The 21074-nt window shown below is 59.8% G+C and overlaps 6 protein-coding genes across 6 annotated transcripts; 2 read left to right on the top strand and 4 right to left on the bottom strand.

Annotated features, from left to right (window-relative positions):
* Positions 1-1566: 1566 nt before the first annotated feature.
* DCS_01039 (uncharacterized protein) lies at positions 1567-3825 on the top strand (the record flags this gene model as incomplete). Its single annotated transcript, XM_040798374.1, has 1 exon — positions 1567-3825. The coding sequence occupies one exon, from the start codon at positions 1567-1569 to the stop codon at positions 3823-3825; it is 2259 nt and encodes a 752-aa protein (XP_040659257.1).
* Positions 3826-5600: 1775 nt separating this feature from the next.
* On the top strand, positions 5601-6956 carry DCS_01038 (ethanolaminephosphotransferase; the record flags this gene model as incomplete). Its single annotated transcript, XM_040798373.1, has 1 exon — positions 5601-6956. One exon carries the CDS (start codon positions 5601-5603, stop codon positions 6954-6956), a length of 1356 nt encoding a protein of 451 aa, XP_040659256.1.
* Positions 6957-8208: 1252 nt separating this feature from the next.
* Positions 8209-9672, bottom strand: DCS_01037 (bZIP transcription factor; the record flags this gene model as incomplete). Its single annotated transcript, XM_040798372.1, has 3 exons — positions 8209-8695; positions 8769-9145; positions 9373-9672. 3 exons carry the CDS (start codon positions 9670-9672, stop codon positions 8209-8211), a joined length of 1164 nt encoding a protein of 387 aa, XP_040659255.1.
* Positions 9673-11530: 1858 nt separating this feature from the next.
* On the bottom strand, positions 11531-13397 carry DCS_01036 (aspartyl-tRNA synthetase; the record flags this gene model as incomplete). Its single annotated transcript, XM_040798371.1, has 2 exons — positions 11531-12208; positions 12342-13397. 2 exons carry the CDS (start codon positions 13395-13397, stop codon positions 11531-11533), a joined length of 1734 nt encoding a protein of 577 aa, XP_040659254.1.
* A 984-nt stretch (positions 13398-14381) lies between these two features.
* DCS_01035 (uncharacterized protein) lies at positions 14382-14609 on the bottom strand (the record flags this gene model as incomplete). Its single annotated transcript, XM_040798370.1, has 1 exon — positions 14382-14609. One exon carries the CDS (start codon positions 14607-14609, stop codon positions 14382-14384), a length of 228 nt encoding a protein of 75 aa, XP_040659253.1.
* Positions 14610-14681: 72 nt separating this feature from the next.
* Positions 14682-19614, bottom strand: DCS_01034 (meiotic regulator-interacting protein; the record flags this gene model as incomplete). Its single annotated transcript, XM_040798369.1, has 3 exons — positions 14682-18410; positions 18871-18969; positions 19159-19614. The coding sequence occupies 3 exons, from the start codon at positions 19612-19614 to the stop codon at positions 14682-14684; spliced, it is 4284 nt and encodes a 1427-aa protein (XP_040659252.1).
* Between the last annotated feature and the right edge of the window lie 1460 nt (positions 19615-21074).

The raw sequence follows: 21074 nt of genomic DNA, 5'->3' as shown, positions 1-21074 counted from the left end.
GTGCTTGCACGTAGTTGTACATGTACTTGCGTACAGTACGGCTACAGTGCATGGACTTGTATGCCGTACCTGGGAAAGCACCACTTCGATGACAGTGGACGAGGGAGTTTTTTGTCATCGCATCTACGCAATATGCAAGATGGGAAGTGGCCAGCTTACCGTCGTACTTGCTCGTACAAGCACAAGATTTGGAAGTGGTGTACGAGTAATACTCCGTACAGTACTTACTTTGAGCGAATACAGCACGACTGTAGGTGTGCTTCCGCCTGCCGCATGCTAGGTGGGCACTTGCTGGTTTGTGCCGGAGCCTAGTAGAATGAACGGCAAGTGGTCAACACTGCCTCATGTACGCAGTATTCGGAGGAAGGATATTATTACAACAGGTAATTAGTACGGAGTTGCAGTCCGTACGAGTGGTAGAAACGGGCATCATATCCGAGTGAGATCGTCGTCGGCACATACATGTAGAGTTGCATGAACACGTGCCGGACGCGTACATTTGTGTTGTAACAGTACGTTGTACGTGTACAGTACATCTACTAGGAGAAGTTTCGCAGAGCACAGTAGTTGCACGGAGTACTGCATGCTCGTATTCGTACCGGTACGGACAGACGGGTGTACAGACAGACGGGTGTACAGACACACGGGTGTACAGACACACGGGTGTACAGTGCCTTCCGCCAACTGTACTGTAGCAGTCGGCACGATGGTCTCGTCGATCCCAATTAGGTACTTCTTCCTCGCTCGTATTGTACCTTTCCACTGTAAGTGTGCGTGAATGTACATGTCGTCGTGTGTGTGTGTCCGTGTACTTACTCCGTACCTGCACCTACAGTACTCCGTACAAGAACTTGCAATCAAAGGCAGGAACCAGGCATTGCGGAGGCAAGCATCGCGGAGCACACTAACCGGAGGGAGGTAGTGTCCGTTGCGACTCGTGAACACGCACGCAATGAACGACATGTCTTTCCCGAGTCCGTCCCCAGCTTGGCCCAACGACGTTGGCCCCCGTCCGGGACCCTTCGCCCTCTTGGCGCTCCGTCCTCCGTCCTCCTCCTCGTCGTCTCCGTGAGAGTCCCAACTTTCCTCTTCCATTGTGTGCAGGAGATAGATTCCCGCCCTTTTCTCGAACCGTCCGTCTCCTTTCCAGTCGACCAGGCCCATCTAGAGGCACGCTACACAAACTCGGCCTTGGGAGTGCAATTCAGTCGTCTCGTCGTCTCGTTGTCGATTCCCCGTTGCTTTTGTCGACGAGTCTCGCTCATTGGATAGTACTTTGTCTGCTTGTCTCGCACGTCATCAACCAAGCGCCCCAAAAGTGCGGGTGACTGGGTACGAGGAGGCACGGTTTGCCGGCATATGATATTGGCTTTCTTTCTTTGCCAGCTCACAAACCGACCAGCCTAGTCGCATGATGCAAGGGCGGCTGTGAGCGGACGCGGCGTTGTGGGCACACAGGTTGTGAGCGAAGAGCCAACGGCCAACAGCCAACTTCCAAGCCCGATATCCCACCGAACGCTCGGCATCCCGTACGAGTCCCTTTTTTGTCTTGCTAGCCGCGGGGCGATGGCGCCCCCCGAAGCCTCTAGCTGGCGGCTTTTAGGACGCGCCGACCCAGCTCGTCGTCCTCCTCCTCTTCCCACGCTTCCCTCGACTCCCACACTTCCTTTGGCGCCCGAGATTCCCTCGGCTCTCCCTCGTGGCCGTAATCCTCGGGGTCTGGAACGGCAGCCAGATGCCCGGCCGCGGCCCAAGACTGCCTCGAACTTGTCGGCGACCGAGGGGAGCTTTTCTTCCGGCAACATGGAAGGGGCCATGCTGCTCAAGAGCAGCATCGGAAGTCGTCGCACGAGGGAGGAGGTGGCTAGCCTCGTCGACTTCCTCAAGAATCACCCGCCCCCGCCGGGAAACTTCATGTCGATTCCCTACGGCGGCGGTGCCGAAGACGAGCACGACGACCGGAGCCGACTGGCCAAGAAGTTCAGGAAGCTCAGGGTCGGCCGGAGGAGCAAATCAATGCCTAGGGCCCCCAAAAATCTACCGCTCCCGGACTCGGCCGTCTCGGGCACGACCATCGGCGGCCATCGACACATCGCCATCACCATCCCAATGGAGGCCGTACCCATCGCGGACCATGCACCGGCTCAGCCCCCCATCCGCCCTCCGCCGGGTGGTCCGGCGGCACCGGCCAGGAAGGGGACGGTTCGCACCTTTGTCAACGAAAAGGGCGTCGTGACGGTTCTACGGCCCGTCACCGAAGTCTCGGAGCCCCCGAGCACCGCGCCCTCGCGATCCGGTTCCCCCCATTCCGCCATCCATCGGCGAAGCAGGATGGCTCCGCTGTCGATACAGCAACCGCTCGGAGGCGCCGGCGGCGGCAAGCCGTACGACTACATCGGCATCCTGCCCACGCCCCTCGACACGCCTCTGCTCGACGACGGCTCGGCACCCTGGAACCGCTCGGCGTCGCCCGATGACAGTCCCGGCTCCGGCCCCGGCCACGGCAGGCAGGATTCCCTGACCTTTGAGCGTTCGTCCTATCCTGCTCGCGGCTCGAGCATGAAGGCAAGTCGCAACGTAACTCCCGTCTCCATCGACGGCTTGCTGTCGCAGCAGAAGTCTTGGTCCAATTCTACGCATCGACGGAGCGGCCGCAGCTGTTCTGGCTCGTCCGAAAGCCAAGAGGCGAGACCCAGAGTGCCGACGGAAAACGCACAGCGCAGCCCGTCGAGATGCACGAAGCTAGCTCTCGCCGTCGACAATGGCAATTCTTCCACGGGAACCGGCGAGGACTGCCAATGTCAGGCGCGCATCATCATTCCGGAGAAGCCCGTCGTCTCGGCCCGAGACGACTCGCGGCCGACGACGCCGGCATCGAGCAAGAGTCGCAAGGATGCCGTTCGCGATAGGAAGCGGCGCGACCTGGAGGTCATGCAGGGCGCCAAGCAAACAAAGGAGCGCGGCCGGGAGAGCGGCTCGCAAGGGGACGAGGCGGAATCGGACGGGGAGTCGCCCAGACGACGAGCGCAGCCCGGCGACGGCGGCGACGCTCGTCAGCAGCAGCTGACGTTGAGCTGCCCCATGGTGGTGGTGGACGTCGAGCCTTGCCCATCCCCTCGCGAGAGCCAACCGAGGACAGCGACGATGCGATTCTCGGCCGAAGCCCTGCCGTGGATGGGCGATCCGAACATTCCCTCCCCTCCCATTTCCTCCAACGGTTCTCCTCCCCCGACCTTCTGCGCCTCGGCCCTGGATCGCGCCTCGTTCACGCGCCGTCGCGAGTGGAAGGCCATCTTCGAGCACGAACGCAGAGCCCGAGAAGCCTTGGCCTTGGCGAGCGCCTTGTTTGACGAGAGCAGCGGATCGCAGGCGGACAGGGGAGCCACGCGGGCCGAGCACCTCCGGGACATGGAACGTCGCGTGCGGCACTTTGAACGCAACGGCGACGTCTGGCTGCGCGCGCTCGCTCCCGTCTTCGACGAGCAGGATGGCTGCCTCGTGGCGGCAAGCAGCATACCCCTCGACTGCAGCTACGGGCGGGATTGGGTCTCGGACGACGAGGCGTCGACGACGACGGAGCGCACCCGTCGCGGCCCGCGCAGGGCAGCCGGACGGAGGAGCCTCTCGCATGGCCGTCTCGTCATCGAGCTGGCGGCCGACGAGCGGGAGAGTGGCGATGACGCCTCGAGCGACGACGTCGGCGGGAGCAACGACACGAACCGTCTCCCCGCCATGGAGCTGCCGACGACGCCACGGTCGAGCCCGGGGGTTGGCTGGCCGAGGACGGTGCAGGTAAGGCCGAGCATCGGCATCGGTGCCATGTAGATGGGGGGCCGAGTGTGCATGCTGTACGAGCACGGGCGGGAGCAGCACGACGACATCGTCCTCGGACGTGCATTTGGCCTCGTCGGTGGGCCCAAGGACGAGTGCGGTTAGAGAGGGTTACGGAGTACGGAGCATCGAGCACGGCGTCCGAGTATCGGTATCAGGCATGTGCATTTTGTCGTCGACAGGACAGGACAAGTGCGGATGGGATGGGCATCGCATGCCTAGGAATTTCGGCATTGCCCTTTATTCGGCAGTTGCTATGAATACAGGCCTTATACTCGGCTCATGTGTGCATCCCTCGGCGAAGGGCAGCTTACCGTGTACGTGTAGTGTAGCGTGCAAGCGTGTGCGAGCAAGGTCGTGCATGTTGTACTGTACGTACTTACATGTACCCACGTGTAGGAATAAGTAGGTGTACAGTACTCGTAGGTGCGTCAGAGGCAATCCGAACTTGAATTTCGAGTTCAAGAGGCTTGTAAATCGCTCCCACAATGTGCTGTGCCGAGTCCCGAATCCCCAGCTCGGTCGAGAGGTCCGAACAAAAAAAGGGGTTAGAGTCCCTAGGGGTCTTATTTCTCCGCCACCATGAGCGATTTGGCACGTGCGCCACCCCGAGCAAACGACCGCTACAGGGTGTTCCGAGGCCGGTATTGATATCGCCACCCAAGTTCTGGATCATCAGATGCAGCCCAGCTAGCCGGAAAGGTCGAGGGAAGGCTGGACAGGGCTGACCTGACTGGGCAACTGGGGTTTTACTTGCATTGCACGTAATTACAGTGCAGTAAGTACATGCGTTTACCTACTCTGGAAGTGCTCCGTCCGTCCACTGTACCCCGTATAGCAAGCAAGCACTTCGTTTGCACGGGTTCCACGCTGATGTACAGGTACAAGTGCTCCGTAGGGAGAACACTTTACCGACGGAGTACAACTACTTACGGAGTAGGTGCAATTTGTTACAAGTACTTGTATGAGAATTAATTGCTCGTACAGGTTAGTCTTTTATTACTTGGTGGGCCACAGCCACAATTTCCAGTTTTGCCCGCCCACACGAGCACACCTGTCATCATCCCACCCGTGAGTCCCTGGATCCTGTCCGTCCAGTAGCATCACGCGTTCGTTCTCCTCCGTGCAACAATCGCGACAGTGCGTGTATTTGCTCGTGAGAAGGCGGCCATCGGAACACGGGACGCAGCCTCGGGAGAGCACGCGACGCACACTCACCATCCGCATCCCCATTCCCATCTCCATCCGCTCCTTTCTTCTTCGATCGTCCTCTGCCCCCCTGTAAGCCTGCCATCCTCAACATCGTCATTGCATTCCTCCACCAGCAGCACCCTCGGCCGCCCATCGCAGCCTTCTTGTTTGCAGCCTTTGCCCTTCCTTCTCCTGCGCCCATCTATTTTTTTTTTTAATTTTCGCTCGCGCGCCAACCGCCGTTGCCATCCCGCTCGGTCTGCGGCTTCGGCACGGAATACTCCATCCGTTTGTTTATCCCTCCTTTTAATTCATCCCATCCCGTCCCGACACGACACCCTCCACAAACTCCCTGGTCGTCCGTCCCCCCCGTCCATCCGTCCGTCGTCCAACCTTGATTCTGTTGGCCGTTCGCCACGCCCATCCATCCGCCCTCCCATCGCCTTGCGGCGAAGCGCAACTAGCAGGCCGCTGCTGCCCATCCCACTCGTACCTGCATCGCCTCCTCCGCTCGACGAACCGGGCACGACGCACTCCGCAGCAGCGACCTTCTCCGCCGTCCTTCCCTTCCAGCAACAATGGTCTACGTTCGCCAGATGAACCTCGCGGCGCTCCGCGAGTACAAGTACTCGTCGGTAGATCGCTCCCTCACCTCCAAGTACATCATGCGTCCGTGGTGGAACTTCGTCATCAGCTTCTTCCCCCTCTCCATAGCCCCCAACCTCATCACCCTCACCGGCTTCATGTTCGTCGTCGTCAACTTCCTCACCCTGCTGTGGTACACGCCCCTGCTCGACCAGGACTGCCCCCGCTGGGTCTACTTCAGCTGGGCCCTCGGCCTGTTTCTCTACCAGACCTTTGACGCCATCGACGGCTCCCAGGCTCGTCGCACGAAGCAGTCGGGTCCCCTCGGCGAGCTGTTCGACCATGGCGTCGACGCCCTCAACACCACCCTCGAGGTCCTCATCTTCGCCGCCTCCCAGAACATGGGTCAGGGCTGGCGCACCGTCGCCACCCTCTTCGCATGTGAGTTCGCCTACCGCATCCTTTGCTTGCCCCCTTTCCCCATCGCCTGTCTTCACCTCCTCCCCTGGCCCCTACTCGCCAGTCCGAGGCTAACGCGGCTGGATTTTCGCCCAGCCCTCCTCACGTTCTACGTCCAGACCTGGGACGAGTACCACACCAAGACGCTCACCCTCGGCTTCGTCAACGGGCCCGTCGAAGGCGTCCTCATCCTCGTCACCGTCTACGCCCTAACCGGTTTCCTCGGCGGCGCCCACTTCTGGCAGCAGAGCATGCTCCGCACCCTCGGCGTCCCCGAGACCCTAGGCATCCCGCCCCGCGTCTACGCCCTCTCCTTCACCGATTGGTACCTCGTCCAGGGCGGCATTGTCCTCGTCCTCAACACGGTCGAGTCGTCGTTCAATGTCATCCGCGCCCGCCGCGCCAACGGCGACAAGTCCCGCGGCGCCCTGGTCGGCCTGCTGCCCTTCTTCGCCACCTGGTTCCTCATCGTCACCTACCTCTGCCTCAACAATGACATCCTGCGCAACCACCTGGTTCCTTTCGTCCTCTTCGCCGGTCTCATCAACGCCTACAGCGTCGGCCAGATGATCACGGCCCACCTGACCAAGATGAGCTTCCCCTACGTGAACGTCCTCATGTTTCCCCTCATCTTCGGCGTCGTTGATTCCCTCGGTCCCTTCCTTCAGAGCCGCCTCGGCTTCGGCTGGCCCAGCGTCATCGGCAACGGCGAGTACCAGGTCGGCTTCGTCTTTCTCATGCTCGGCACCGGCTTCGGCATCTACGGCAGCTTCGTCGTCGACGTCATCGTCACCATCTGCGACTACCTTGACATCTGGTGCCTGACCATCAAGCACCCCTTCGACGAGATCGGCCACGAGGTGGCCAACGGCAAGACCAAGAACTACTAGCAGGCTCGGCAATGCCCTTTCTCTAAGCTGCCACCCTTTTTTGGCATGTGAAGAAGCAGAGAGGGTGGGGTAGAATGAGACCGAGGGGGGGCGGGGGGTAAGAGGGAGCGACGACGAGGAGTTTGTGGGGGAGGCGACGAGACACGAGAGACGTGCAGGCGAATGAGCCGGACACGTCAAGAGGGGTAGGGGATGATGCGAGCGGGGGGCGACTTGCACTTGCACACCAAACTGTGCCGGAGGGTCGTTCAATCGTCCCTCATCTCCTCAGGATAACCCGAAGCTCGAAGGGCCGTCTGTACCCGCCATCGGCCGTTGCGGAGAACATCGGCCGGGTTCGCGACGTGCCTCGGGGCAATACCGCGTCGAGAATGAAGGGAGGCGAGTGCGCGCGCGCGCGCGTTCATCATCGTCACGGAACGCATCCTGTCACCCCATGGCTCGTTTCTTCGATGCGTGGCTCTTTGTGGTTGAACTCGAGCGATTTCGCAGGTTTGCCATTTCATTGTTTTGGCGTTGCATCATCATCACAAGCGGGGTGCGTTTTCGCTAGTCTAGCGAGAGGTGGCGGTACGAGTGATGGAACGATATTTGCCGAGGGGCAGAGTGCGAGAGATTCAGTTGTCATGTTTTCATGCCGTAGTTGGCCGGAGTATAGCATCAACCATTCGCAAGTCAAAGACGCTTGTCGGCAAGGAATTTCTGCATGCATACATGCATGCATGTACAGATATACATATAAGCATATATGTATAATAATATACTCACATCTTCCACCCTGCCCACACTGGTAGTAACACATGGTGTGATATGGCATGTCATTCAAATACAAGCCTCGCTCCTTGGCATCCTTCCCATGTCCGTCTCGTTACCCTTACATGTAGGGTGAAGGAAGAAAAACCGAAAAAGCGAGGCGGTGGTGGCCGGGTTCCTCCTCCTCCCTTCGCCCTGTGATTTGTGAAATTTCTCTACCGAGATGGACCTCGACACAGGTCATTATGAAGCGAGGCAGGCAGTGAAAGCGCTACGTAAATAGGCTCGCGGCCGTGGCGTCCACCGTCCACGATTCTCACCGACTTTCAGGTTTCTGGCTTCATGGAACGCTACGCCAGCCAAGATTCGCTCGGCAACAGGCGTGCGTGTACCGTCATCATCGCTTCTCGGCCGTCGAGGTATGCGCGGGGTGAAGTCATCTCATCATGCGGGCGCCGTTGTGCCCCCGTGCTCGTTCAGTATGCGTCACGTCGAGGGGTTATGATAACAAATCATCCGAGCCGCTGCCAACGCTCAGCTCCATGGCGCGGAGGATGTCCCGCTCCGTAAAGGCCGGGCCCTGGCCGTTGCAGCGGGCACAGGACGCGAGGCGCTCAGTCACTTGGCCAATGTCGACGAGGCCTCGCTTAAACAGGTCATGGGTGATGATGAAGTCCCAGGTGGCGCCCAAGGGAAGCAATCGATCGACGTCATCCGACGGGTCGATGGGGAGCTGCTTGCTCTCGTCATTTTGGACCACTTTGAAGCTTGTATCTGTCGGTGGTTCCGGCGCGTGGGTGCCTTGAACACCCATACCCATCGACGAGGTGGCGCGCAGCATCTCGTTCTCCGTCGACACCTTCTGGAGGTTGCGTTTCAGCCGCTCGTTCTCCACCTCGGTCTTCTGCTGCGCGGCCTGGAGGTTGGCAAGCTTAGCTTCTAGGTCCTTGACGTGCCGTTCCTTCCTCTCCCTAAAGGCTCGCTGGCTGCAGAGCTGTCCGTCAGCCGCGGTCTTCATCGGTGACTGGATCAATGGCTCATTCTCGCCGTATCACATACGCAGCTCTGTTCTGGGCTTTCCTCCGCGACTGAGCCGGCGTCAAGTTCTCGTCATCGTCACTGCCTGTCCGGGCAGAGGGTCCATCCTCGGGGGTCGCAACGCCCTGGTCAGCAGTCATGGCTCCATTGGTGCTGGTGCTCCCACGAGGCTGGTGACGCGGAGAAGGCAGAAGATGGTGATGGTGATGGCGCTGCTGCTGCAGTTGCTGGTCCCTGTCAAAGCCGCTCGAGCAGTCGACTGGTAAGGTTGGAGGGGTAGAAAAGCTGTGATGAGATAGGTTGCCAAAGTCATTGGGGAAAGTAAAGGGTTGGAACTGTTCAGCGGCATGCATGCCATCGAAGGGGTCCTGTCCGGGAGTCGGCAGGGTCAGCACATGCTAGATGAGACGTAAAAGTACTTCTGCGATATCCGTCCTTCGGCTCTCGGGGGCTGGGGGTTACGGGAGGCGAGCTCAGCGCTTTGTGGCGTGGCGGTCAAGTCCAACTGGGTGCCAGCCTACGGTGACTCCTCAGCGGAAGGACAACTTGCTGGCCTGCGCCGGACGGAAGCAGCCGACTGGACGGGAGGGTCACCGTGAGGTTCGCAGAGTAGGTGAAAACTAACCGCAGACGAGGCGTTGTTGAAGTCGCCGTCAGAGGGGCCTGGCTGCGCCGTCGTCAAGGGCACGAACGGCTGGTGGTGATATGCCTGCTGGGGAAACTGGTACTGGCCGGAGTAGTCCATGGAGGATGCCTTGCAGCTTTTGCCCCTTTGCTTTTCTTCCTGTAATTTTCCGTCGTTCGGGTCACTCGATGGATGGTAAAGGGCAAAAGGCAGAATGGCAAAGGCCCAAAGGCAGTAAGAATGAAGGTGAGGGAAGAGCGTGAGGGACAGGACAGGGTCGGCTTCCCTGAGATGTGACATGGGGGTCTCGCCTGCCTCTCGTCAGATATCAGGTGGAGGCAGGAGAGAGGGACTGCAGTTTCTCATTCCTCGCGTGTCATTTCTCATGGAAGCATGGGTACGTACCGCTAACTTCTTGTGCTTGCTGCCGATGTACATGGTGCACGAAATACTTCCACTTATACGGTGTGCGTCCTATTTATATCGCCTGCCGGGTGCTCCCGTCTCCGGCGTGACAATCTTACATGTACCAGTACTTGCGGACAGCATTCACGCTGTAATTACTCCGTACACGTAAGTAAAAGTACTTGCATCCAACATTACATCCGACTTTACACCTGGCATCGGCATGGCCAGACAAGAGTTGTTGCGGACGCAAGGATGATCAACATTGTCATCTTCCTCCACAAGGCCCTCACGCCGTCCTCACAGCACCAACGTCGGCGAAATCTTGGGCATCGGTACGATACCCTTTTGACCCGGTCCATCATGGCACCAACAGCATTTCACCCACTGCTGCTGCATAGGGCGTTTACGTACAATGTACGTGTATTCGGCAGATGCGATTCTAATGTCAGACTGCTTGACCGCCATGACTGTGACGGAAGCAACGCTAACCTTTGCCCCGCTCGGCGACAAGTGCAGAAAGGTAATAAACTACCGTATAATGCTTCTTGCTTCATGCATGCAGGTGACGAGCGCGAGTGTCGACCACACGGGGCCGCCAGTTGCTGCCTGTCTGAATGCCTTGCTGGCTGGCTGGGATCGGATGCAGATGCCCAAACGCCCGGTGCCAGTGCCGCCACTGCTATTGCGAGCAAGCTCGAAGCCTCGAATTACCGGCTGGAAGATGTGTGCCGACCTCATCCCACTCCCCAAAGGATTCAGCTGCGGCTCGGAATGTGGTGTAAGCGCCCGTAAGCATCCCTAGCAACTCGTCTCCGGAAGGAGAGAATCAGTCAGATCTGGCTGACATGGAAATAAATTATCACGTCGGTCCCCCTCCGCCGCCCCCCCGATCCTTTTCAACCTCCTCACGACGATCGTTGCCTTGCATGGTGTCGGTCGAAATCTCGTTCCGACCAGAAATGCCTCTTCGGAACGCACCGCACAGCTCACCACCTGTGCAGCCGCACCATGTGTCGCCGTGCAGCATTTCCTCGTGCCCTCCGTCTCACGCGTTTCGGGGGGAGGGGGGCGGCGAAGGTGCCTGTAAATGTCGATGACATCTGTCCTCCCTTTTGGCAGTTGGCAGAGCGTGGACGGGGCAGCTGCGGGCCCCAACTCCCATCACTGAGCGGAGTGCACTATACAGGTACGTTCGTACATGAAGGAACATCCTTTTATCCTCTGCATGTGCATGGGCAGGGCCTTGACTAAACGAAGCCGGCAAACGCGTCGTGAGCCGTGAAATGCCAGCGTAAAACAAACCTCTTCGGCATACAAAACGCACTACGGGCCCGGCCCGCTTTGATCATCACCACTGCGATGTCATGCATTGTTCGGCATGATTCCTGGTCAAGCTTCCCCGCGCCGCTGGCTGCAGTGGTGGAAGAAAATCGCTATCTTGACAAGACTTGCTTGTACGTGGCGAGGCTCGTAGGAGCAGAACGCGGTATGCCTGGGCCAGGACTTGCACTACTGTAGCCTCGGCATGATTCAACACCGAGGCATCTCCGGCGTCCGACTTGCGCATGGCCACATATACAGAGTAATATCAAGGCGTAGGCGTACGCCGGGTAATGTAACAGGTCATCAATTACCATCGTCTATCATCCACGCGTAATCATCTCACCTTCCCGGTTTTTGATCCTTTCGGGGCCAACTTTCACTGCCAAGTCCATGATGAACCACCCAAGCGCCGAAGCGCCCTCATTCTTCAAGGCATCAGTCGCTTGGGCGTGCGAGGATAGTAGCTTGCCAGGTGCACACTCGGCAGGTTCAAGTACCAGGCCACGACTCTGTCGAGACCGATGCCACCGCCGCCGTGGGGGGGGACGCCGGCGCTCCTGAACACGTCGACGTACTCCTTGATTCCCGGACTCGTCGGGTCGATGCCCTTCTTGCGGATCCGCTCCTCGAGCAGTGACGGCGTGTGAATTCGTTGGCCACCGGAGAGCACTTCCTGTCCGCGGATGAAGAAATCATACGAGTTGGTGATCTTGTTGTCCTCGGGGTCCTCGAGCGCGTAGAACGGTCGAGCGCCTTCGGGGAACTTGTCGAGCACGTAAAAGTCGGTGCGGTACTTTCGGCGGATGATGGCGCCGAGCGCCTTCTCCTGCGGCGTCGACATGTCCTCGTCATCGCTCACCTGTCGGAACTCTTCGGGGCCCTCGGCGCGAAGGAGAGCCTGGCCCTCGGCAAACGTGAGCCGCACCTCCTTTCCGGGATCGGGAAGAAGAAACTCCTCGGAGGCGTAGACGGAGCGGACGATGGCGATTTGTTCGGCGCACTTCTCGCTGAGGCCGCGGAAGATGTGAAGCAGGACGCCCTCGAGCATGTCACGGACCTCGTGGTACGACTCCTCAATTTCCATCTCGATGTCGAGGCCGGTGAACTAGGAAGGCGTCAGCTACCCCAATTAGATGCATCGATAGGCACGTAGACATGTGCAGCGCATCCATGCACATAACATCTGCGTCGGCATGCATAGATACGTAGTCAATGCTACGAGAACGGCGTCATCTCACCTCGGTCATGTGTCTCGGCGTGTTGGAGTTCTCGGCTCGGAAGACGGGCCCGATGCAGTAGACGCGCTTCCGGCCACCGGCAATCTCGATCTGCTTGTAGAACTGCGGCGACTGGGCGAGGCAGGCCGTCTTCTCAAAGTACGGCAGCATGAAGACGTTGGCACCACCTTCGGAGGCGGCGCCGATCAAGCACGGCGGCTCGAACTGGTTGAAGCCGCGGGCGTCGAGGTAGTCGGCGAACAGCTTCCTCGTCATCATCCGCACGTCGGCGATGGCTTGCTGGACAGGCGAGCGCTTGTGCATCGCCGGGTTGCTGAGGTGGGTTGCCATGCTGGCGCTGGGCACATTGTCGAGGCTCACCGCCTCGACGCCCTTGGCGGCCTGCTCGACGGCCTCCTGGGGGGCCTCCTCGTCGTCAAAGTTGGTGACGGCTTTGTTGGCGACGACGAGGCCCATGCCCAGGACCTCGGGACCGGGGGCGACGAGGTAGCACTTGGTGATGTGGAACTCGTAGTTGGACACCCGCACGCTCTTGACCGGCTCGAGCGGCTTCTCGACCGTGCCCTCGAGCAGGACGAAGCTCTCGAGGTTGAGGCCGCCGATCCACTTGACCATCTGCTTGCTCACCGGCTTGCCGTCGGCGCTGGCGGCGACGACACCCTGGATCGCCCAGTTCCTCTCCTCCCGCAGCTCGACAAAGGCCATCTTGGCGCCCTGCATGCGCGAGTTCTGGATCCAAGCCCGCAGCTTGAGCTTCTTGCCGAGGTGCTCGTCGCCAACGTCCCGCAGGTGGACTCTGTCGGCGCCGACCTTGATCAGGGGCGTCACATCGCCGTAGTTATCCTTGGCCAGATCCTCGGTGTTGCCCGCCGCCGCCTTGGCAGCGGCCTGGTTCGCCTGGTGCTCGGCCGCCCGACGAGCCTTCTCCGCCTCCTTCTTCGCCTTGGCCTCGGCCTTCTTCAGCGCCTTCTTGGACGGTCCGGCAGCGTCACCTCCATCCTCGCTGGCAGCCGCCGTCGTGGGCACGTCGGCTGGTGGTGCGGGCTTGTCGGACATGATGCTGCTATGCTACCGGGACGGAGAGTGCGGGGCTACTGGTCGATGTCTTGGTCGGTTGGTGGGATGGCACGCGCCAAGCAGTCGAAGCGGCGTCGATCGAGGCGATGGATGAGCAGGAGATGCGCAGTGGTAGGAGAGCCGACGGCTTCGCGTGCGCAACTCTGGTGTGTTATGAATATGAAGGGTGTAAGTTCGCAGGCGGGTAGGGCAAGAAAAACGGTTGATGGTGCCACCATCGCGATCGACAAATTTCTAGCTCACCCGGCGGGGCAGCTTTCCACCATGCAGCAGTTAATAATAGTACGTACCGTACCTCGATTGGGAGTCGCTGTAAGTAAGTACGGAGTAATAGCTATGGCAATATCACTCCTACTTGATGTTAATAATTAATTATACTCGTACTAAAACCTAGTACTCCTTACGGAATATTATTACGGAGTGCAGTCAGAGAGAACTGAAAAAGAAGCAGAAAATAGAGAGTGTTGCAGAGACTCGCTATTCATTACTGCTAATTAATACTACTCTAGCTCAACCCCAACCTCCGACACGCTTCGGTGACCTATCCAACGCAGAACACCACCCACACGTCGGCTGTCCATGCTCAGCAATACATGGTTCAAATTTTCATTACGGCCTCGTCATTGCAAGACGCACCAAGTGAGCAAGTAAGCAATGCGCGGCTGTGTAAATCTAGCGCCTCTCCCAAATGCCGTCCATGCCCGCAACGCCAGTGTCGATAACGCCATTCCCACCACCCGGGACAACGTGCCTCTTCCTTGCCCCTTCTGAAAGGAAGAAAGGAGACCTCTAAGGGAGTGTCCAATTGTCTTTCATCTTGTACAGGGCATCGAAATTATGCCTCGATCTTCGTCATTCACATACCTCGCCGGAACCTCTCCATTTCCCAACTCCCGCCAGCTGTTGGACGAGAGACGCAGGTCGTTCTCCGCCCACCCAACAGTGGCAGTAGTGAGACACCACCTAGCTGAAAGGCGGAGGTTCCGCCTTCTCGCAGGCGAAGAGATTGATGTGATGGTCCCCAACGGCAGCACAGCCCAGGATCGGCCGGTGAGGGTGGAAGGCCGTCGCCGAAATAGGCTCTCCCCGGTTCTGCTGGAGGAAGCTCGAGTACGGCTCGAGGCGTGACAGCTCATTTCCGTCGAGGTTGAATACCTTCACAACGTGTTGAGACGTGCCCCTGGCATTCATTATCAGCACGGTACGACCTACCGAAACAACGGAGGAGGGGAGTGGAGGGAGGGGGGGAGGGGGGGGGTGGTCTTACACGGCGAAGACGGGCAGGTGCTCGTGTGTGCTCGCCGTCCGCAGCGTGCCGCGGGTGGTCTGGAAGGTGTGCAGCGGCCGGTCCATCCGGATGTCCCAGACTTTGACCTTGCCGTTGCGGCTGGCGCTGATCAGCTCCCTCTGGCCCCCACGCTGCATGTGCACGCTCTTGATCCACTGCCGGTCCGCCTCGTCCTTCCACTTCCGGACCATGGACTCCTGCGGTCGGTTTCTCGTGTCGAAGACGCGCACGGCGCCGTCGCCGAACCCGGCCACGAACAAGTTGCCCGTCATCTGGTCCGACGTGAGCGAGGTCACGCAGGAGCCCGAGCGGGCCGGTATGTCCATGACGCAGGTTTCGTGCGCCGCGTACCACACGCGGATCACGCGGACGTCGCCCGCCACGAGGATCCGGCCCGTCACCTGCTGCCAGTCGAAGACCATGCCGGAATTAACGTTGCTCGGAACCATGTGCGTCAGCGCGCGCCACGACGTCGCAAGCTCGATGCCGCCGTCGGCGTCGTAGTGCCGGTAGACGCGGACGACGCCGTCCGACGAGCCGATGAGGAGGAAGGCCTGATCGTCCTCGTTGATGAACTTCATGTCGCTGATGCTGGACCCCTCGGGGTTGCCGTTGCTGAACCTGCTGAGCCGACCTTGCCTCTTCCAGTCCCAGACGCAGACGGTGTTGCCGTCGTCGGACACGGCGAGGTGGTCCTCGTACTGATGGAACGTCATCTTGGCCGGCTGCGCGCCGTTGTTGATTATCCCGAGCTGGTCGTTCCACCGGTGCGATCCCGCGATCTGCTTCAGCGGCTGCGTTTCCCGCAGCGTGTTCTCGTTCCGCGCCCTCCGCCAGAGCCGCTCGTTGTACTCGGTGCTGCCCGGCTCGTCCGCCTCGCTGGCTTTCATCTGCGGTTCTCGGAAATACTCAATCGACCATTCCAGAAAACCGCTCTCGAGGGGAAGCTGGGGTCGCAGGGTAAGGTCCCTCGCCGCGTATGCGCCCGACATCGGCTCGCGCGCGACATGGTACGCCGGCGTCTCGTTCGGCATCACCTTCTGCTGCTGCTCCGGCGGCGCCGACGCTTGATCGGAGGGAATACCCGTGACCGCAGCAGCGGCCGGAGTCGCAGGAGTCGCAAGAGCCGGGCCGTGGCCGCCGCGAACCCCAGGCGCCCCGGCCAGCTTGGCGGCTGAAGGGGACTTGGCCGGCGAGCTCGGGCTCGAGCTTGACGGGTTGCTCGGCCTCGGCTTGTCCTCGCCGCCGATGAAGGACTGGATGAGCAGGCTTGCCGTCCTGCGCAGGATGCCCGCTTGCGGCTGCGGCGCCGCGCCCGAAGCCCCTGCACCTCGCGACGCCATCCTTTGGGCGACGCCGAGGGCCTGCCTCTGGGTTGCCCTGCTGTTCGTCCGCCGCTGGATGTCTCGCATCAGCGCCTGGGCCGCCCTGCCGGCGGTCGAGTTGACGAGGGCCTTGTGCACGTAGTCGACGACGACGGTCGCCTCCCGCTGCACCTGCGGGTGGGGATCCACGCTGAGGATCAGGGCATGCTTCCAGCAGGCCATGTAGACGGTGTTGTGCGACAGGCCGTGGGCCGCGTGCTTGATGGTCCCGTCCTTGTTCCGCTTCCCCCGGGCGGCGTAGTGCAGGCCCATCTTGTGCTCCTGGCCGTCGTTCGGAGGCGGCGACGCGAGGTAGTCCTTCTCCTCCTGGAGGTGCTCGAACGCCGCGACGAGGAACTTATTCTCAAAGCGAGGAATAAAGTGGGAGAGGAAGACGAGGTATTCCTGGCGCACCATGGGACTGCCGTCGGTGCCCATTTCCAGAATGGTCCACGCGATCGACTCCTCGATTCGGGCCACCTCCTCCGTCAGGTCGGGAATGCCGAGGAAGGTGGTCATGGCGTGGATCATGGCCGCGCGCACCTCGCAGGACGGGTCTCGGATGAGATAAGCCAGCTTGACGTACGCGTTCTCCCGGATGCCGCGCCATTTGGCCTCGGGGAGGTCCCGCCACAGCTGGCTGATGCACAGGCACGCCCACTGGCGCAGGAGCGGGTTGCCCTCGTTCCGGAGGTGAAAGAGGCAGTAGGAAAGTATGTCGGTCTGGTTGCAGACCATCTGGCCGTTCCTGTAGTCCTTGCAGAGCATGGCGAGGATGAAGGCGCACATGGCCTTGTGCTCGTCGCTGTCCACGACCGGCAGGCCCTCGGAGGGCTTCAGGATGTGGGCAAAGTAGCTGTAGCCGCTGTCCTTGATCAGGTCTTGCTGGCAGGAAATGTCGACGGCGATGAGGCGGGCCCAGATGAAGACCATGACGGGCTTCAGCTCGGCCGCGGCCGACTGCAGGAGCTTCAGGACGTAGGGGAAGATGCCTATGCTCAGCGCGAGCTGGACGGACCAGGGGCCGAGGTCCAAGAAGCGGCCGAGCAGGATGAGGGCGCGGACTCGGTGCTGCTGGCTAAGGAGCACCTGGAGCACGACGGGGAGCTGGTCGGGAGGCTTCTGGGCCATGGCGTCACCCCTCGTGAGGTAGACGTCGAAGGCCGTCAGCTGCTCGGTGAAGAAGGTCGAATTCTGGTACTCGTGGTCGACCAGCTCGTTAGCGTTCTTCTTCTTCTCCAGCATCGGCAGCTGGGCCAGCGCCATGTCGACGGCGAGGTCCCACGTGGCCCAGAGAGGGTGCTGATGGGTGTCGGGCAAGGCCGGGTAGGACTGAGGATGGCAGCCGTAGTTGGTCATGATGCGCTGGGCGAGGAGGAAGTTTCGGAACAGGGCCGCGACCATGAGATCCTGGCGGAAGAACTTGCGGAAGAGGTCGCGGGGCAGCGTCGTCCAGGCGATGCTGTCGGTGATGGCGGTGAAGATCCAATTCAGCTCACCCAGAGGAGTGCGTCTCTCTTGAAGCCGTCCCGGCAGCTGCTTGGCTCTTTCCGGCGTGAGGCCGGTCCTGAGCGGGTTCTGGAGGACGAAGAACCAGAGGGCCATCTCGATGGGCGTCGTGAGGCAGGCGGTGAAGAGATCGGCCGGCAAGACCGGGTTCGTCGGCAGACTCTCCCTGACGGCGCAGGCGGCGAGGTGGATGTAGGGGCGAAAGTTGATCTTTTCATAGTGAGGATCCCGCGCGGCCGCCTCCTCTTCCTCCTCCTCGTGCTTGTCGACGAAGCGATGGTAGTTGTGCAGGATGTTGCCCGCTTCGGAGCAATCCCAGACAAAGATGGTGGGCGCCTGCAGCCAGAGCTGCAAGTCGTAGAGGCTGACGGGGATGTACTGCGTGTAGTTTTTGTTGAAGACCCAGATCTCGCCCGAGGAGGTAGGCTTGGGCACGCCATGGCCATTGTAGTGCAGGAGGACGCGTTCGTCCTTGGCGTTGCGACGCAGGGAGACGCAGAACTTCTTGGTCTCCTCGACCGACGGATCCAAGTACTGCTTGTAGCGGGCCCTGATGGCGAGCGTCTCGTACTGGCTTTGGAGGGCCTTGCCGATGTTCTCGAGGGCTTTCTGTATGGGGGGGACAGAAGGGTCGGTCCAGGCCTCGAGCCTCGCGCCGGGCGTCGTCCTGAGCTGATCGGGAGGCTCGACCCCGATGTTGAGGCACACAGCAAGCGCGGCCGAGACGGTCTTGAGCCTGTCGCGCTGGCGCCAGTCTTGCAGCTCGTACTCTAGCGGTCGGGGCCTTCCCGTCGTTTCGTGGCGCTTATCCGTGAAATACATGTACCAGTTCTGGGGCGATCTGTTAGCGTGTCTCTTCGTTTCCCATATATCTTCATAGTCGCGCAGCTTCTCTAGCACAGAATCTTCCTACAATTCCATGACGGCGTCGCGGAGCCGACACTGGCGACTGCCGCGCGGGGCAAGGAGGAGAAGCTTGGGGGAGTGGGGGAGGAGGAAGGGGAGGAGGAGGAGGGGGGGAGGAAGGGGAGAAGGAGAAAGGGGAGGAGGAGAAAGGTGAGGAGAAGAAAGGGGAGGCAGAAGGGGAGGGGGGGGTGGGAAAGGGGAAGGGGGAGGAGGAGGAGGAGGAGGAGGAGGAGGTCGCCGCCGCAGCGGAGGGTGTGAGAGAGGAGGGGATGGGAGCTTGTGGTGGTGGAGTGGAAGCAGCAGGAGGAGGGACAACGCAGCGCAGCACAGCACAGCACAGCACAGGGCCATGGGGACGTCAAGGTTCCTGGTCGGAGCGTGTCACCGCCACTTCCGCACTGGCTTCGGTCAGCCAGCCGACACGATCCTCCTGACCCTTGTTCTTGATCTCGTCCTTGTGCCTCTTCACGTGCTTCTCTGCATCCTTTGGCGTGCGTGTTCTTGGTTATTCCCTTCGCCATGGGCTACTTCTCCATGTTCCTCTCTTTCCCCAACGATGCCCGGCATCTCCATGCCATCTCCATGCCTCTCTCGCCTTGTTCCAATCCTGGGACGTGACGGGGTCGGAGTGCAAGGCCCCAGCATGAGCGGTAATCAAGGGAACGCGACCTACATTGACGAGCTGGGAGATGATGTGCTCCGACTGGTAGTGATCCTCGAAGCCGTGTCTAGCTCCCCAATCCGGGATCAGGGCATCGGTCGCTCCGTTTTCCATCTGCCGCGGCATAAAGTCGCTCTTTGATCGGAGAAGCTGCGGCTTCGTTGGCCGCGTCGGTCCATTGAGGTCCATGTCGTCGTATGTCTCGGTGAGATGTGCAACGCCATTGCTTCGGGCGAGCGCGCTCGAGGGTCGTCGATCGTCGGTCGTGTTGGATGATGTATCGCGGTCGGGACTGCTGTCGCCTTGTACCCGGAACCTCGAAGTGCCGGCCTCGTCGCCGCCGTCGCGGTACTCGTTTCTATTTCCATTGCCGTGGCCGTGGCCGTAACCGTGGCCGTGACTGTTTCCGTTGGCAGCGCTCGTGGCAGCCGGCGGCATTGAGCCATTCCTGTCGGATCGAAGAGTCATGTCTGCTGGGCCGCCAGGCAAGGTCTGCCTTGGTCCGGGAGCTGGCCGAGTCGACGACGACTTGGAAGAGCTCGGGGCCAGTCGAGATTGGGGTGGTGAGGGCGACTTCGGCGGCGTCGGCAGGACGAGAGGCATAACGATGGAGAAAGACTCCTGCGACTCCCGCCACTCCGGACAGGCCTACGACTCCTTAACTCCGGTGGTGACTCCTTTCGGCGGCGCTAGAGAAACCAGCCGTGCCCCATGGTTGACTGCGCAGGGTGGAGGAGGGTGGCCAGGGACGGACGAGTCGCTCAGGATGACGATCGCAATGGCAGTGCGGTGAGACTATGAATGAGAGTGCAATGCTGAGTTAGCGAGGCAATCCGTGGGCGTCCCAACGTGGGGCGGGTGCTAAACAGACGAGATGCTTTGCGCAACCCGCCGTCAGCTGTTAGTTATTATTAGCGGTACTAATTGATTAGTGCTATTAGTACCTTTGTTGGTTCGCTACCTACCTACCTACCTAGTACTGTAGCTGTAGTACTGTACTAGGTAGGTACCAGTCGGTAGGTACTAGTACGCCTACAGTACAGGTACTGCAACTCCTTAGGGAGAGTTGGCGCGGGTCGGTGGAGACACCATCTTCGGCGGGAAGACAAAGCTGCACTTCCGCCATTCATTCTACGCTTGTATCCTCATGCAGCTGCCAGCCATGCACAGTGAGCAGCCAACTCACTCGCACATGAAATCCAGTCCTTGGTTCTTTTCTTTCTTTTTTGCTCTACTTGCCCCCTCAAAGTCGTCGTTGTGCCAGCAATGTATATGTATGCGACGGTCGATCAGCCGCCCCCACTGTAACACCCCCTCCCTCACCTTTCCGCTCGCCGTACAGCACAGTGCACATGGAGACCTGCAGGTGTAGAAGACAGAATCCAGTTGATGAATCTCAATATGCAGACGACTAACCGCATATCCCTTTCGGAGTGCTAAAAAATTGCCACCTCTCTCCGAATGCCCCTGATAGTACGGAGTACTCGTCGTGCATCATATAATTTCAGCCTGCAGATTTGGCAAAGGCACACTGCGATCCACCACGACGTCATGTGCTGGTGCTCGGCGACAAGTATAAGTAAGCTTTGTACTGTACTTGAACTGTACTTGAGCCGTACTAGCATTGTTGGTACTGGCCTAATAGTATTAATGCGGCCAATTACCTCGTTTGAGTCGTCTTACCCCAACAATTGTCTTGGCTGGACTGCTGCGTTCCATACTCACCGCCAACGATGTGCCGAATTGTCTTGCCCGCATTTACTCTGTCGCATTTAGGCAGAACAAGGGCAAGCTTGTCAGTATGCACGCACGTGACAGAGTCACCCATGCTTGCTGGGACGAACGAGCACCTCCGATACCTTGCCACAAAAGGAGCACAGCAGCACCAAAAAAACGCATGCACGCTTGCCTTGAGACCTATAGGCAGG

This window comes from Drechmeria coniospora, chromosome 01, assembly GCF_001625195.1.
Source record: "Drechmeria coniospora strain ARSEF 6962 chromosome 01, whole genome shotgun sequence".
Classification (NCBI taxonomy): Eukaryota; Fungi; Ascomycota; class Sordariomycetes; order Hypocreales; family Ophiocordycipitaceae; genus Drechmeria; species Drechmeria coniospora.
The sequence above is the reverse complement of the archived record's forward strand: the minus strand, read 5'-3'. Positions and strand labels throughout refer to the sequence as shown.